General features: G+C 39.3%; 1 protein-coding gene across 9 annotated transcripts in view; it reads left to right on the top strand.

Moving 5' to 3' along the window:
- The first annotated feature begins 2,623 nt into the window (after positions 1-2,623).
- The window catches only part of CPT1A (carnitine palmitoyltransferase 1A), a 45,661-nt gene continuing 31,282 nt past the window's right edge, over positions 2,624-17,002 (top strand). For 2 of the 9 annotated variants that reach the window (XM_087920900.1, XM_087920905.1), the window contains exons 1-5: positions 2,802-2,947; positions 9,669-9,731; positions 12,993-13,146; positions 13,975-14,114; positions 15,432-15,603. In XM_087920900.1, coding sequence (XP_087777026.1) covers positions 13,006-13,146; positions 13,975-14,114; positions 15,432-15,603 — 453 coding nt within the window. In that variant the 5' untranslated portion in view covers positions 2,802-2,947; positions 9,669-9,731; positions 12,993-13,005. Of the gene's footprint in view, positions 2,952-3,236; positions 3,720-8,269; positions 8,375-8,746; positions 9,098-9,668; positions 9,732-12,992; positions 13,147-13,974; positions 14,115-15,431; positions 15,604-17,002 lie in introns of those variants that run through there. The other 7 variants (XM_026706685.2, XM_026706686.2, XM_087920901.1 and 4 more) reach the window with 6 other exon arrangements.

A 17,002-nucleotide genomic window follows, 5' to 3' on the forward strand; every position in this document is an offset into this window, starting at 1 on the left:
TAAAATTTTATAATGTGGATAATTAAATCATTTAAGGAATGTCATGAATGGAACAATGTGTCCATGAGACTAATGAACTCATAACCTGAGTTGTATCAAGATTAGATAAAATATAATTACAGAACTCGACATAGTGTCAGAATCACATTATCTTTTACTATAACAACATACTCCTGGAAAAATGAATAAATATTAATTCATTAATTCCCAAGAATAACAAGGTAATATGTGTATACTATTTTTAGATAATCAATTTTGAGGTGACCATTGCACAATATTTCTATCTGCATTCTGTACTATAGTTTTGTTTTAATTTCTGTATTTTCCGCTTTTGTCTGTATCTGTCAGAGGCTCTGGGTTCCAAAATATTAAAATATAGAATTCTAGAATACAAGACACACTGGCCTTATTTTCATTGCCAGCTTAATCCAGTTTAATGAAGCCTCTTTATGTACCGATAATCCAATCTTTTCTTAGGGTTGCAAGATGCTGCCCTCATCTCATGTCCATCCCATGAATGAAACAGCCCAAGTATAAAAGCAGATCTTTCCTGCTTAAGACAATAGCATATTGCCATAGCTTCATGGTATATAAAATCCATAAAGCTTTGTCAATCATTAGAAAATGAGATTAGTTAAACTGTGCTGTGTTTGGTAATTGGTCAGTTTCAATCCTTCTCCATCCCTAGCATTCCCTTACGAAGTCAGACAATAGTTGTCCAAGTATAGAAGACACAGTAGAGGCAGGATAGAGAATAGAGACTGGAAAGGTCATCTTGACAGTATTTTCTGCTGATTCATGGATTGATGGATAGTCAATATTTAAGTTAGGAAAAGATGAAATCTAAGCTGCCAATAAGATCAGACAGGATGCCAGAGAAAAGGAGATACAAAAATGGGAAAAACCTATGACAACAATTTGGTAAAGAAACAGTACAGTAAAGTAAGTGAACAAACTTCAGCAATTCTCTATTGCAGAGAGTGTGCTTTCAAGTGGACAGCTCCTAATAGTCGAAGAGCACTTGTTCTCAATTTTTTGCAGTAAACAAGAAAACCAGATGACATTGTGTGTAAACACTGGAAGATAAAGAATGGAAGACAGTTGGATTCACTGTAAATTATTTCTGTGAAACCCACTGTATGATAATAGCCCTCTGGCAATCAAGGAGTTTAGCATAACTGAACATGGGCAAAATTGCCTCTGTTCCTGACATTTGGATCACACCAACCTTGCTTCCTTCATTGTCAGCTTAAATTGTGAAGAAAGCTGTTAACTGAATAAACTGATAGCAGCAGACTCTTAGTTCAGCCCCAATTCACCAGGTGGCATTTATTAGCTTCATTTTTCCTTATTTAGGCCAATTAGAAAATTTTTTTGTTTTACAATATTAATGCAACTGTAGAGAAATCAAGAATAGGAGACATTTAATAAATAATGTTTACCTTAAAACACAAATGATGTCCCCAGTATGTCCAACAGCATCTTCTAATCCTAAAATACCTAGGGATGTTTGGGATATCAGCTCTTCCCCTATCCAGTGCAATTTACTCCCTTTTGTGTTCCCAGCAACTTGCTAATCAAACCCCTTATTCTCATAGGTTGAATGCCGTTATTTTCAGGCCTGATTAGACAGTGGCATTGTCATAGCATATCCTATGGGGCATGCACGATTATATCTCTCCTCTTTCAAGATGCACTTTTGGTCGCACTTTGCAACAGGTCACCTAAAAATCACCAGGCTTGAAATTTTAGGTCACTAAAATCACCAGGCTTGAAATTTTGGGGATTGGACAACCTTGAACTATGCCGCCTACAGTTGGACTTAAGTGTAATACACAAAATTATTTGCTACAATGTCCTACCAGTCAATGACTACTTCAGCTTCAACCACAACAATACAAGAGCACACAACAGATACAAACTTAATAACAGCTCCAAACTTGATTGCAGAAAGTAGGTCATCAGCAGCAGTGGTCAATGCCTGGAATGCAGTACCTGACTGTTGTTTACGTCCTCAAATTCCCACTCCTTTAACCTTAAACTATCCACTATTGACCTCACCCCATTCCTGAGGTCTGTAAGGGGCGTGCATAAGTCACAGTCGTGCCTACCATCCCTGTCCTATTGTCCTCATTTAATCGTACCTATTTTCTGTATTTTTAATCATGTTTATATTTATATCTATTATCTTATAAGCGATTGACAAATCAGATAAATAAATAAATAAAAATAAATAAAATAAGACAGGCACCGCCCCCACCGTTCTATGTTCCCGCGGCTGGCGGACCTTATCGGGCACAGTGGAAAATCCAGTTTTCTCGAACTGGAAGGTTCAGTTTAAGATTCTTTACATTCCGGACTAGGGACAAGCAAAGGCCAGACCTTCAGACGAGGGGGAAAAAACAGGTCGGCTGGGAAGTTCTGGCCCCGATGCAAGTTGCAACGGGCCCCGTTTTTTGCAACGCTAGCTTCCGTGCGGCTTCTCTTTCTTCATACCGAAGCCGCGCCTGACCCGTTGCGCGATCTACGCCGGACGGGGCACCCCTTCGAAGTTCCCAATGCTTTTATCTGAATCAGCCTTTCACAGCAGGCGGCGAGAGATGCGTCAGCTTGCTTCCCCCCTGCGGCCTTTGGCCAGACTCGGAGGAGAGCAGACTCGCGAGCCTCCCTTTTGCGGACGTAGCCGTAGAGGTCTCGAAAGGCGTCCTCGACTACGCCCCCTTCCTTTGCTCTCCCTCCTCGCCGCACTTTCGGCCTGCAGTCCCGTCGCCGCCTCTTTTGGCCCCGCCTTTTGTGTCGGCAGGCTGGCCAATCCGGCCCTAGCCGGTAACGGGGCGCTGTACCGCGCGTGGGTTTTCTCCCCCCCCCCTCCCTCTCTCCCTTTTGCTTCTTGGCGCTCGCGGAGGCCCGGCGCTTTCCTCCCGTCTCCTCTGCTGCTCGCTGGACAGTAAGTAAGTCAGAGTAAGTGACGCTCCCGCAACCCTCCCCCCCCACATAATCTACACACACCACCCTGCCTCATTTGCGCCTCGCCTGTCGCGCCTTCCGCTCCCTTCCTTTAAAGAAAGGGCGTGCTTTGCAAAACCTCGTTTGCAGCAAACGAGTAATACTCGTGGAGCGGGAAGTAGTTGGCGTAGATGGTCGTGGAGCCTTACTTGAATCGGTGTGGCCGGCGAGGGGGTAGAAACCGGGCAATGGGCAGGTGTCGGGCTGGCGGGGTCCGGAGCTTGCTTGGTTCTCCCCCCTGGGAATTATGTGCACACGCGCGTTTCTTCCCCGCTGGGAGTTCCTCCTGCGGGGCTCTCAAAAGGAGGAGGGGGGGCATCTGGGGGCACTTGAACCCGGAGTTCCTGGCGGGAAAAAAAAAAGCTACCTTCTCCCTGCTTGTTCCCCTGGGGATTTGCTGGAGTTTCAAAAGAAGACACGGATTGCAAACCCCAGGCGCTCACTTTGGATGAACCTTTGACTTTGCTCAGCTGACATTTACTGTCATCGCCGTTTGGGGCTTCTTCCCTCCTCCGCTTCAGGCAGACCTTGACTGTAGGTCACCTGGAAGAGTCTCTTTCTCGCCCTACTTCGGCCTTCCCCGAAGTAGATTTCTCTAGAAATGTGGAATTGGGGGGGGGGGGTGGCTTGTTTAAAGAAGGGGATTGCATCTGCCTCGTACCTGAAGGTGACCTAATTCAGAACATGAATCGAGAAGTGGCATGATTGCTTGGGTAAATATTTTTATTTGAAGGAAACATTGGTGAATGTACATTCCCAAAGAATTACTCAAGCATGTGGAGTTTTGTGTTCATTGAGTAGTGGAGCACTGAAACCTACATTGGCATAGAGTTATAATAGGAATGGGTTTGGAAGGTCAAATGAAAATTCTGCTCCTTGGCATCTCAGTTTCACACAGGGCCCTGCCCCTGGTTTATAGCTTTCACAACTGCCAAGGGCAACCCTTCCAGTGAGGATGGTTGGAAATGTAGTCCAGCCCACCCAGAAGCATCACCATGCTGTCTTCTCATTTGAGTTGAGAAATTAGAAAATGCTTTAGCAAGGAACACTATCAAGGAACTTTTACTGTACTATGGCAATGTTTAAAATTGCCTTACAAGATAAAGCAGTCATTTGGTAATCCCCTCTTAATGTGTGAAACAGAAATAAATTTTCTACTTAAAACTGCTTAGTCTTACACTGCTTTTCCCTCTCCTTTCAAGCCAAAAGCATACACTTTAGTCATGATGATTCAGGTGAATAATCAAGTAAGTGGGAATATGTATTAGGAAAATGCTATTAAAAAATTACATTTTCTGAGACTAGCTGCTGTTCTATTTTTATATGGACCTTTCTTCCCTAGGTTTTAGAAGTGGGGATAAAAACAAGTGACTTGAATTCAGTACTACATGATACAAAATGTGTAATGTTCATACTAAAAATATAATTTTTTTTAGAAAAGCTGTTTTAACTTTTCTTGGTGTTTCTAAATTTATATTTATGAAAGCGAAAATATTAGCTGACAATATCGAGCAATTATGGCGAACCTTTTTGTTGTGGTGTGCCGAAAGCGCACACATGCGCGATAGTGCACATGCGGCACCCACAATGCAATGCACCCCCTCCCGTGCATGCACACGCAACTCGCCCACCCTGTCCCCTTACGTATACTGCACATGCGCGTGCCTCCCAGGTGATTTTCAGCCCGTTTGAGGCTGTTTTCGCCCTCCCGGGCTTGAGGAAAGCTTCTGCAGCCTCGGGAGGCCGAAAAATGGGCCTTCCGGAAATACTGGAAGTGCCCGTTTTCAACCTCTGGAAGGCCTCTGGACCCTGGGGGAGGCTGTTTTTGCCTTCGCAGAGGCTCGAGGGAAGCCTCTGGAGCCTGAAAATGGGCTCATTTCAGCACTTCCAGTATTTCTGGAAGGCACGCGCATGCACAGTGCAGTTTGGCTGGGGCTTGCATGCCCGCACAAATGGCTCTGCGTGCCACCTGTGGTGCATGTGCCATAGGCTCGCCATCACAGATATAGAGTATATCAAGCTCTTCTTACTCTTAAAAGAAATTACATATTTTAAGATTGTCCATGCTAATATTGAAGTTTTAGACAAATTGAAGCATTTTAAATTAATTAATTGATTTTAAATTGGATAAGCAAAGTGAAAACTATTTAAAAGATTCATCTCCAGAATATAAGAACGCCATCTTTCTTAAGCAAAATTGGTCTGTTTCAAAAGTGCACGTTTCATACAAACAATTTTAAAAAACTGGATATATATCTCTAATGAACATGTATTTCTGGAGTTTAGGTTAACTGAGAGTCATGCAGGTGTAAAGATGTGAGATAGAACATGATATTTAATTTGAGGTCATTGTGTACTGGTAAATCTATCCCTATAAGCCTTTAACAATCTGGAAATTTCAGTTATATTGCCAAGAAATACCTAAGCTTTCAGTTGAACACTTGATACTGAGAAAACAAGTAATATTTTACAAAAAATTAGGATTAAGAAAGATGTTTTTAATATAATGTAGGTGTAGGTTAAACTTCATCCCACATTATTGATTTATGACCTAATGCAATACGGGTAAATGGGCATAAACGTCACAGTGATTCTTGTATTACTGGAATAGCTAGATGAGCCAGCAGAATGTTCACTGTTTCATCTTATTGTTTTTAATAAGTCCTGGAATTTCTGAGATAGATTTATGTTATCCACAGTAACAGTTAAAATCACTATATAGGCCAAGTAATTATTGCAATTATAATGCAATTTCATGTAGAGGTTCAGAATAGCTATTGCATAGTAGGGTTGAGGTTGGGTGTTTAGCTCCAACACATTTTCCCATGTTTCAGGCTTCAAGATTGCAACATGGCCAGTGAAAGTTTTCTTCCCATACAGTTTATGAGCTTTTGTACCTTCCCATTCAGAAGTAAATTGAGCTCAATGGAGCTTTTAAATCACGGTTGCCAACCTGTGGGCCATGAGAAAATTTTGGTGGGTCGCAGTGTGCTGAAGACCAGGTGGCTGGCGGGAAAGTGGAACAATCCTGCAGTCTCCCTAGCAAACCCATGTCGTGACTGCTGCCTCCTGCCTCAGCACAGTGAGGAGGCCGAGCAGCAGCGGGAAGAGCGCGGACCTCCTGAGCCGCAGTGATGCCCTCAGGTGAAGATGTTGTGAGCGGGAGGCTTGACCCCCTCTGCCTCCTTGCCAGAAGCATTCATGCTCAGTGGGAAAGAGGAGGCTTGCTGGGTGCCAGAGAGGCGATGAGTGCTTTGCGTGAGTGCTTCTGGCAACAAGAGAAGCTCCTGAGGGGAGGGGCACAGGAGATCACACCCTCCCCTCGCAGGTCAGAGAACACCTGGGAAGGGCTCCAATGCCATGATCTCCCATACCCCTCCCCTCAGGAGCTTCTCTACCTCCTTGCCAGAAGCGCTCCTGACATGACTTACTCTTGAAGCCTCCGGACATCAGATTCTCACCACCCAGCACCAGTTCAGAGATTCCTTTCCCCCCACCCTCACCCCCGGGGACGCGGTGGGGGAGAAAGAGAAACAAAGAGGGAGAAAGAGGGAGAAAGAGAGAGGGGGAGGGAAAGAGAGAAAAAAAGAAAGAAAAAGAGGGAGAAAGGGAGAGGGGAGGGAGAGAGAGAGAGATCCCAGTGTTTTGTTTTCTGTGGGAAACAGGTCCAAATGACTCTGAGTATTTAAAGTTGCAGAAACAGGCAGCCAAGCTAAGTGCCTGAAGGACCCCATCCCGTCAGTGGGAGTCCAGGCGCTTCAGTGAGCGGCATGCTGGATTCATATTAATGGTCCGCGGGATTCAAATTATGAGTTTGGTGGTTCCCAAGGTCCAAAAGTTTGGCGACCCGTTTTAAATTATGTCTTTTCAAATCTGTCTCGTCCCCTAAATTGCCTCTGTGAAAGCCTGGTCTCTTCTGCAGATACACCAAAATGCCCATGGATGGTGGTATCCAGCAACTGAAGGGGAGAGCCTACAGTAGCTAATAGGAGCTAGGCAGATTCCAAGTCTGACTTTGTCAACAGCTTTAATGAGATGTCATCAGGTATTGTTTGTCAAGGGGGAAAGTCCCACCTCTAAACTGGAACAGGGAAATTCAAATGTAGGTTGCCTTTGTGGCAAGCTGGGAATAAGGCAAATGTGCCATTGTGAAAATATGCCCTTTAAAATAGTTAGTGAGGCACTCTCATACTGTTAAGAGTAAGTATGTTGGGAGGAGAAGTAATGTTTAATACAGAACTATTTGGATATTTTTAAATAGATATCTTCAGTAGAATTTTTCTAGAGCTGTCCCTGAAGTAGCAGATTCAGCAATGCTATTCGTATCTGTTATTTTCAGAATTCTGAACTGGGATTTAAAAACTTTGGTATATTCAAATTCAACAAGTATCACAGAAGTGCCACAGCCTCTATGGAAGTCTGGGGTCAGACTTGCTTCATTTCTCCTGTGGCACAGGATTGGTGGATGAATGGTGACCTGCTGAAGAGGGAGAGCAGCACAACTGGAGGAATCAGCCAGTTGCTTGTCTTATCAAGCGCTGCATACACAAAATCAAGACAGTGCTATTTAGCAATTAAGTAAGAACAGGGGCAGAATTGCCCTGTTTCAGGACAACAGATTCCTAATGAATGTTAGGGGCAAAAGTCTTCATAAACATCATAGAAGTAATTATTCAGAAACCTGATGGGTTCCCCTTTATGGGATGTACTTTTAGGTGAGACCAAACAGCCATGCTTCAATTTAGATTCTTGCAGTGAGGTGAAAGTTGGTCTCAGTGACAAAGCAGCTGCTTCTGATTCTATGATTTGGTGAAGTACTATGAATCCCATAAAATATTAATTTCAAACCGTTTAGATACACGCAGGCTCCAGTCATAAGCATGGAGCTGAGCAGGTGCTACTTCTGGGCCAATTTGATAATGCCATATAACTTTTTGAACCAGTGCACATTGCAATAGGAATGCATCCTTTGGATGTAATATGACTTACTCTTGAATAAAGCAGGGAGTGGGCTGTATGACAGTAGAATATGAGGAAAAAAGAAACCCATTTCCTTCTCTTCGTTGGATATTTATGGATGCATTCATCTGATGGCATATCTTTTAAAGGTAGAAACATGAGGTGACACTTCTGGATAAGGGTTCCAGAAAAAAAAGCATGCTGCTTGGGCAGGACCCAATGCTTGCTGTTCCAACAATACTGAGGCTTGTCAGACATTTTGACAAGAATGGTTACGTATCTCCTCCTGTAGCTCCAGGTCAGCCCTGGAGCACCAGCAGAGGAGCTGTTGTGTGGGCTTCTCATACTGTTCAGAAAAGGGCAAGAAACACATGGCAGAAATCGCGCTGACAGCTTCCTCTCTTCCTTGGTATTTACAAATGCAGAGGGTCTTCCTCGTCATAATTATTGGAAACTATTATAGTAACTAATTATGGGGGTGGGGGTTAGATAGATATTTAAAGACTTACGTTGTTTGCAGCACTGCGTGGGGGAAAAATATCGAGAACAATTCTACCATGTTCCTAGCATCCAGATTTGCTGTGGTGTTGGCTTGAATGTAACTTAGCTAGCTGTGGATTGCTTTTGAATTGTTTTTCGTGCCTTTTGAATGCGTGACACCTTCGGAGCGTTTTCTGCAGAGCCTGAAAGACCAACTGAACGTTTACAGTCGAGTCCTGTTTTGTGCATCGGCGTAACCTTTTACCTACTTTTTGTAAAGCATGTCATGTGATCCTTCCCTGCTGCGGTGGAAGGGAGGGGTTTCAAGAAGTTGCTTTTGAGAAAGAGCTTTTAAGATGACTTACTGAATGCCTCCGTAAACTGAATCCCGAATTTTTAATGTTAACGGGTGGAAAAAAGGGTGGGTTAAGCATATCATACGTATTTACTTGCCTTACTCCAAAAGGATCTCTTCCTGATAGCATTCCGGCTCATGGAAACGATTCAGTTGTACAAAAATAGAACTAGCAACTTGTACAGTGTATGTAATTTTCTGCTCCAAAAAATATAATGCATTATTACGCTGTTTAGTTGAAACAATAGGCAGCTCCGGAAATCGAAGTAAGGCTCCATAAACAGTTGGATTATAAACGTAAGTGTTCCGCGCATTTAATCCCATATATTTGCACTACTTGGGCACATTATTGATTCATGCTTATTAATTGAACCTGCTTAGTTTCATAGAAGCACAAACCGGCTTTCAGAAACTGGATTGGAGGCTGAGTAGTTTAAATGAAGCCTGATCCGAAATTGCAGGAAGCCTCATGCAGATCTAATGTCGCACATATGGCTGATTATTTAAATCAAGACTTTATTGAATAACATATATGTTATATGTTAATGAGTTTCCTCCTGTATTCCTGAACAGTTATTGCAGATTTTATAAATGTGAGACTATGAAATTTTAGGGCCTCGGTATTAAATGTGAAGCTGCTGAAAATTAATTTTCTCAGTGTGCTGCAGAGAACATTCCAAGTTAAAAAATAACCTTTTTCTTCAAGGTAGCAGTGTCATCCAGATATTTGCATATATTATCAGGGTAGATACTGTTTTTCTCTTTTGCATCAGTATAGTTTTCCTACCTTTGGGGTGCATTTTTCTTATACTGTAGTCCTGATGTTTGAATTTGAACCAACAGGCTTTTATTTGATCTTACAATGCAGGTTGAATAGATCCCAAGAAAAACAATAGCTGCATATACGGTATTCTTGCTTCGTTCCCATTTGGTGAGTAGAACTCTATTTCTTTATGAACCATAAGGAGCTTTTCTAATAGCATGAATGTTGCTGACACAAAATGTGTAAAGCTATGTTGATGCTGTTGTATAAAAAAATAAGACACCAGCCTTGTATTTTCTCTTTCACTCTGCTTCTTTTCCAGCATAAGCTAAACCTATGGGCTTTGCCAAATAATATGTCAGAAGTACTAGTAAAAGTTTCCAATTCTCACTGGAGAGATTTGATGACACTTACTTCTGCATTCCTTGCACAGAGTAATTTGTATTGCGTTTCTAAATTGAGACGCATGCTCTGCAATGCTATGGCCTTTTACCTACTTTTCTGGGACAGAACACATGACCACTTCAGAAATGTGGAGGCGGAGAAAGACTGCAGTAGACAATGAAACCTCTTTTACTATCCAAATAATGATCTTGAAAAAGAATAAAGTTTGGATTGTTGCAATTGTTTTTTTTTTTTAAGATTGCAGTTTTTTGTTGAATTATATTTCATAATCGTGACTAGCAACGTTAAAGATCTTTCTTGTGAAAAACAAATATTTAGAATGATACTAGCAATCATAACAGACCCACAAAGTTAAAGGAACTGGAGAGTGAGGAAATGCTACTTAGGCAACACAACTGTTGTGTTTGCCTCTGTTTTGGTTAATACCTTGTGGAATTATTTCATATATGGAGAAGTTGAACACACACTTTATGTGTGACAGAACAGTAAAAAATAGGTAACAAACATACCTTAAAAGATTGCAAGACTGGTTCAAGATAAAATATGTACATGGGAATGTATTTCATCCATCTGCTAAATCTTTAAAACAAGGCATCCCAAATGTGCTGTTCTCTAGCTTTGTTGGGAATACTACACCACTCTCAAAAATCCTAGAAAATTTAACCCTTAAATATATTAGCTAAACCACTCTCTTAGATTGCATACAGATATATCATTGAAAAAACAATTCTGGGAGTTGTTGGGAGTGAATCATGTATGCTTCATTGCCCTCTATCCATAACACTGAGGTACTGAAGGGGAAGAGACTTTGATAGGTACATTTTGTTTTCTTAGTAACTTTTCAGTATAAAATGTATAGTGATCAATTCCTCAGTACCCAAGAGTAATTTGACCCTGAAATTTCAACTCTTGATATATAGTGAATGTTTGAGGATCTTAGGATATTTTTACATTCTTTCAATTATTGCTGTTTCTGTCCTAATTCAGCATGCTGAGCTTGTTCCCTTTTGCTTGTTTCTAATTTTTTAACATTTATAAAACTTAAGTCATAAAAATTAGAACTGAAAAGTGAAAACAAGAATAATAAATAAAAGGAAAACCACCAGGAACAGTGCAATGCAACATAACTAAAATTGCTAATGATTAAATTAGCCTAGAAAATAAAGTTTTATTTTTCAGTAAGAAAGCCTCTCGGAAAAGCATTTCACCACCTGGATTAAAAGATGGGAGAAAACAACTCAACTTTCATTTGGCTTTTTTCCAAGTTAAACCTATTCTTAATTTTTTTTTCAGAAAAGCTTCAAAAAACTAGGAAAACTCTTACGGAATATTCTTTTGTATCTTGCTGTCTGTCTATTCATAGTAGATTTATGTTGCTAAGCAAGATGCTTGTTAAGAGAGTTTTGCCCCATGTTTTGACCTTTTTTTGCCACAGTTGTTAAGTGAATCACTGCAGGTGTTAAATTAGTAACACGGATAACTGAATCTGACTTCCCAATTGATTTTGCTTATCAGAAGGCTGCAAAAGGTGATCACATGATCCCAGGACATTGCAACTGTCATAAATATATGCCAGTTGCCAAGCATCTGAATTTTGATTGCATGTCTACAGGGATGCTGCAGTGGTCATAAGTGTCAAAAATGGTCATAAGCCACCTTTTTTAGTGTCATTTCAGTCACTAAACGAATGGTTGTGAGTTGAGGGTTACCTGTATATTTATGTATTAAGTTCTGGAATATATTGGCTGGTTGATGAAGGAGCAAATTGAGTGCAGTTATATTGCAAACTAGAAATTTCTCTTTCTGCAAATGATGCAATAGTATAAAAATGCCTCTTCAATAATTAGCTGTCTTGTTTTATTTATTTGTTTTTCAAATAATCATCCTATCAAAGGCAGTTCAGATGATTTACAGAATTAATTTGTAACATTTAAGAAAAACATTTAGAGAAAGCTCCTTGGTAATGATTTCACAAATATCTTCAAGATACTTGTGCTTTTGCCTCTGAAAGTAAATATTAGTCCTTGAATTGGCTTGAAAAGCAAACTTTCATCCATGTAGCTGAGGAAGAGGGAATGAACTATATATTAGATGCGATATTAAATAAGTTAATAAAACTGCAATATATAAAGTTTTAAGAAGGAAAACAAGCTATGATTTATAGAGGAAAATGTCTTTATGGTCTAAATGAATAAGGAGCATGCTTTGGAGGCTACAAGCTGTTGTCAAACTATATAGAAATTATTCTAAAATAATTTTGTGGTTTTGGTTTGATAAATCTTCCAAGAACTGTAAGAATCTACATAATCTACATAATAAATAATGTATGAAAAATGTTATTTGTTATTGGCATATTTTTGATTTTCTAACAAATCTTTACAATAATTTTTGGAGTGACTTCTGGTATTTTTGGTAAGTCCTGATGTTCTTCTCAGCCATGGGATAGGACGCTGGTTAAGTCCCTTCAGTTTAGAGGGTTTTTTAAATCCCTGTTTGGCTTTTTTGGGTTTTATATCTACTTAGTTGTTTTTTTCCCCTTTATATACTAAATTTACTTTTAATTGATATCTGTATGCCATCCACCCTGATCATGTCTATGTTCCTATTGAAAAATTAAGAAAAGAGTAATATTCATACAGTATTTACCAACTGGAAAAACCCAAGATGGCAAATATTTGATCTGCATGAATTTGCCCAATATTATGTTATTTTTTGTGTAATATGTGGAATAGATACTGCCTAGGAAACAACTGGACAAAAGAGGCAGGAGCCCACATTGGCTTGCAGTCGGAGAAAGAAACTTAGGAAGAACCCACCCTAATGGATAAAACAATTAAAAGTGATGGCGGAAAAATTGTATTCAAGATTCTGTTAATATACCTTTATAATAATTAGCTCACGTATTCTGTCTGGTTTATCTTGGGAACATTGATATTTTGTTTCCGATTTACTATCTCGTGATTACTGATTTTTTAAAAATAAATGGTTACTGATTTTTTTAAAAAATATTCTTTCACTTGGCAGATACATTTTAAGAATGGCGGAAGCCCATCAAGCAGTTGCGTTTCAGTTTACAGTAACTCCAGATGGAATTGATTTGCGCATGAGCCATGAAGCGCTTAGACAGATCTACCTATCTGGGCTTTATTCCTGGAAAAAGAAGTTCATCAGATTCAAGGTAACGGAGATAAACACAGATTTGTACTTGGGACAGGGCATGCAACAAACAAACAGCCAATCTACATATCCATATTGCACGATTTCTTTAAATCTTTGTCATCTATTAATAAGGTATGAAAAATTATGGACAATCCCATCTCTTCAGTTTTAAATTCTGTGAAAGAAAAATGAAACTCTAGAAATAATTAGGATGCTTCAAGTTTTTAAAAAAATTCCCTATGTATCTCTATATTTGTTTACCTTCATATTACGGTCTGACAACCATTGGTATTTTTCTTACCTTCTTTCCACTGAGATTTTTGCTTCACACTATCCATTAAATGACTTTTTTAGCTGATAGAAAACATTTTCTATAATATCATTTTGGGTGTCTGAAAGTTGAGCCATGGCAACTGGACTTGTTCCAGTTCACAAAACGTCTCAAGCCAACAACAAAAGACATCCAATTACCAGTGAATCTTCATTGACTTCATTTTGGAGGGTCTATTTTTCATGGCATTACAATGGCTCACAATTATGTAGATTGCAGCTTCCCTGCTATTGGTTTTTTTGTGTGTGTGTAAATTTCAAAACTGCCAACTATCTAGTATTGCAATATTCATCCATTTCCATTTCCTCAATGCCCTTTTCCTTCCAATTCCAATAAATATTTTGCTAACAATGTATAATATAGATCTCTAAAGAAGGCAAATACTGCAAGGCACGCTGCATCCATATGGTAATATCTTCCAATGTGCTGGGTCCATTCTTTGAAAGTTTCTTTTGAGAATGTAAATTGATGGTTTCAAAAACAAGAAAATAAAGTATAGATATCTTCTATTTCCAGAATGGTATAATCACAGGAGTCTATCCTGCTAGCCCATCCAGTTGGCTCATTGTTGTCGTAGGAGTAATGTCAACTATGTATGCAAAAATAGATCCTTCACTGGGATTAATAGCTAAAATCAACCGGACTCTGGATACAACGTAAGTAAACTTCTGGACCTGATTTGTCAGTATCAGTTAATCTTTTTGACCATTGCTAGGGATGCTGAAGCATTCAAAATTTTGGTTTAGAATAGACTGTTTGAAATTAGGATGGCACTGAAAGAAGGATCTTATGATCTGTATCCAAAGTTACAGCCACTGCAGTGCCTCTGTGAACATGTAAACAAAATTTGGGTGCTTGTTACAGTCAATTATACATTCTCCCGTGCCCAACCTGTTTTCCCCCCCTCTCTTTTTCTCTCCTGCAGAGCAGAAAAATGGAAGAAAGGGGTTGCAAGAATGTAAGCTGTTTTACACATTGAAAACAGTGTGATTGTGCTGGCAACCTGAAGCTGGAAGCCACGGGCACATTACACAAACAGCTTACAGCATTCTCTTAAAATCTCTTTCTCTCTCATTTCTCTGCGTGGGAGAAGAGGCCGGAGTAAAAAGTGATTTCTATAAGCACTCTCTCCTTTGCCTGGCCCCTTTCCCACTGCCAAGGTGATGGCATTTGCTCTTGATGCATAGAAGACAAGATATCTTGACATTTCTTTCTCTTCGCTCTCTCTCTCTTGGTGGAAATAGGAAGAGGAAAAAAGCAAGCAATATCTGTATCAGTCTTCCCCCCACACACACACACAGAGCAGAGAGATTGGAGAGGAAGATACTTAAAAAGAATACTGTTAAATTTTGACTCTTTGTCTAAATGTCTGTCCTTATTGCCCCCCAAAATTTGAGCCAGTGGTAAATAAAACCATTCACATTCCTTCATTTTTGGATATAGACACTGAAATATTTTAATAGATTTGTGAGGATAGTCATGGCGGCTTTTTCTCCTTAATTTTTAAAAATCACTGTCAATGATTAGAATTAAGGTCTGGGCATTATGTTTGCTGTATATTTCAATGGACGGATACATTATGTTTGCTGTATACCTCCATTGAAAATAATTGTATTATCTCAATACAATTTTTCTAGTAGTATTGAAAAAAGCATAATCAAAACTTTGCTCTGATACCATTTTTAAATATAAAAAAGAGAAAAATGTTTTTGAATAAGTATTCTCTGAAAACCAATAGAACTACCTTTCAGTCTATAGACTGAAAGTCATCCCACCCCCACTGTTGTCTTCATACCTCTTGGAATAATATATTTTTAATTACCAGTGGGTTGATAAATTTGCAGAGGTTTGCAATTTTTACCCTTAATAAGGGTTCGTTTTTTGATAACAAATCTTTCTTAGTATATCATGGTTTTAAAATTCTGAAATTGTTGACTGTTGCTTTAATTTCCTCTCATTCTTTTTTTTAACAGTGGTTATATGTCCAATCAAACACAGAATATTGTCAGTGGGATTCTGTTTGGGACAGGGCTATGGGTGACTCTTATTTTCTCAATGCGCTACTCTTTGAAGTTGCTGCTTTCATACCATGGTTGGATGTTTCAAGAGCATGGAAAACTTTCTACAGGAACCAAGATATGGATGGTAAGGTAATTTTAACATATTCTTGAAAGTGACATTGATATAACCTTACCTTACTATAACCACTATTTGAGGATTTGTTTTCAGAATGGCAGAATGTTTAAAATATGTATTTTTTGTTATTTATTTATTATATATTAATTGGATTTATATGACCATCCATTTAACCATAGAAAATTTGGGTGGATAGTGCCACATTTCAATGGACGGATACATTATGTTTGCTGTGTACCTCCATTGAAAAATAATTGTATTATCTCAATATAATTTTTCTAGAAGTATTGAAAAATTTTATAATTAAATTAATCATAGTTTTTCCCAGGGGGTTAGGGGTTTGTATATTGTGGAATTTTAATGGTGTAAGCCACCCAGAGTTCACCATATGTGACTTGGGAAGTCATATAAATGTGTTTCATAAGTACATAAATTAACAATTTTGTAATTTAGGAGTTCAGTATGTATTATTGATTAGCTAGAGATAGTCCTTGACTTCCAACCATAATTGAGCCTGCAGTGATAGTTGTAAAATGATCAATGTAATTTTATGACATTTTTTTTGCAATGGTTATTAAGATAATGCTATTGTGGTTAAGGGGATCCATTCTTCACTTCGGGCATGTTTTTGCCAGAAACTAAAAGTAAATGCCGATTTTTGGTGAAAAAAATATAATTCATGGTAGCATGACTTGGGGCAGGCAAACAGCCATAAATGTGCACTGACTGTTAACGACCCAAAATGTGCTTACATTACCATAGGGGGTGGGCTCCATCAGAAGTTCAGAATCAAGTCATTACTTTTTTGGGAGATCCAGCATAACAGTTCTAAGCAACTGGTCATAAATAAAAGACTACCTGTATTGTAAACCAGCTTTTTTACTGTAAAGTATACCAGATCTATTTATCTATATACTACTAAAACTCCTGTGTGTTGGTTTATAACCTTCAATTAGGCAAAACAGTAGCTCATAGGGCAGTAATTTTTGAATCATTGTTCATCAGATGGGCTAACTTAACAGAAAGCATCAAAAAACCATTACTCCCATGGAATTGAAATTTAGAAAAGTTGTGGCCTCTTTGGTGTCACTGCGCTGCTTCACAGTCAGCTGCGGTCACATGATTGTAATTTCCAATACTTCCTGCCAGCTTCCCACAAGTCAGTGAGGAAGCCATTGGGAAGTGGGAACTCTTCTAAGGTGATGGCAGGCACCATATACCTCAGGTGATTCAAAGTCGGTCAATTGTGTAATTTCTGACTATTTTTCAGAAACCTGTAGTTGCATGGTGTAAGAGAAGATGGGAAGTGCAGATCCCTGCCCTCTTTCCTAAATCCCTTTGACTTCTGCACCCAGTCAGCTGCTGCAAGTCCTGATCTTAACAACATTGGGTGGTGAGGGAAAGCTGG

The sequence above is a fragment of the Pseudonaja textilis genome, chromosome 1 (genome assembly GCF_049901715.1).
Source record: "Pseudonaja textilis isolate UNSWEBS1 chromosome 1, rPseTex1.2, whole genome shotgun sequence".
NCBI classification, from domain to species: domain Eukaryota; kingdom Metazoa; phylum Chordata; class Lepidosauria; order Squamata; family Elapidae; genus Pseudonaja; species Pseudonaja textilis.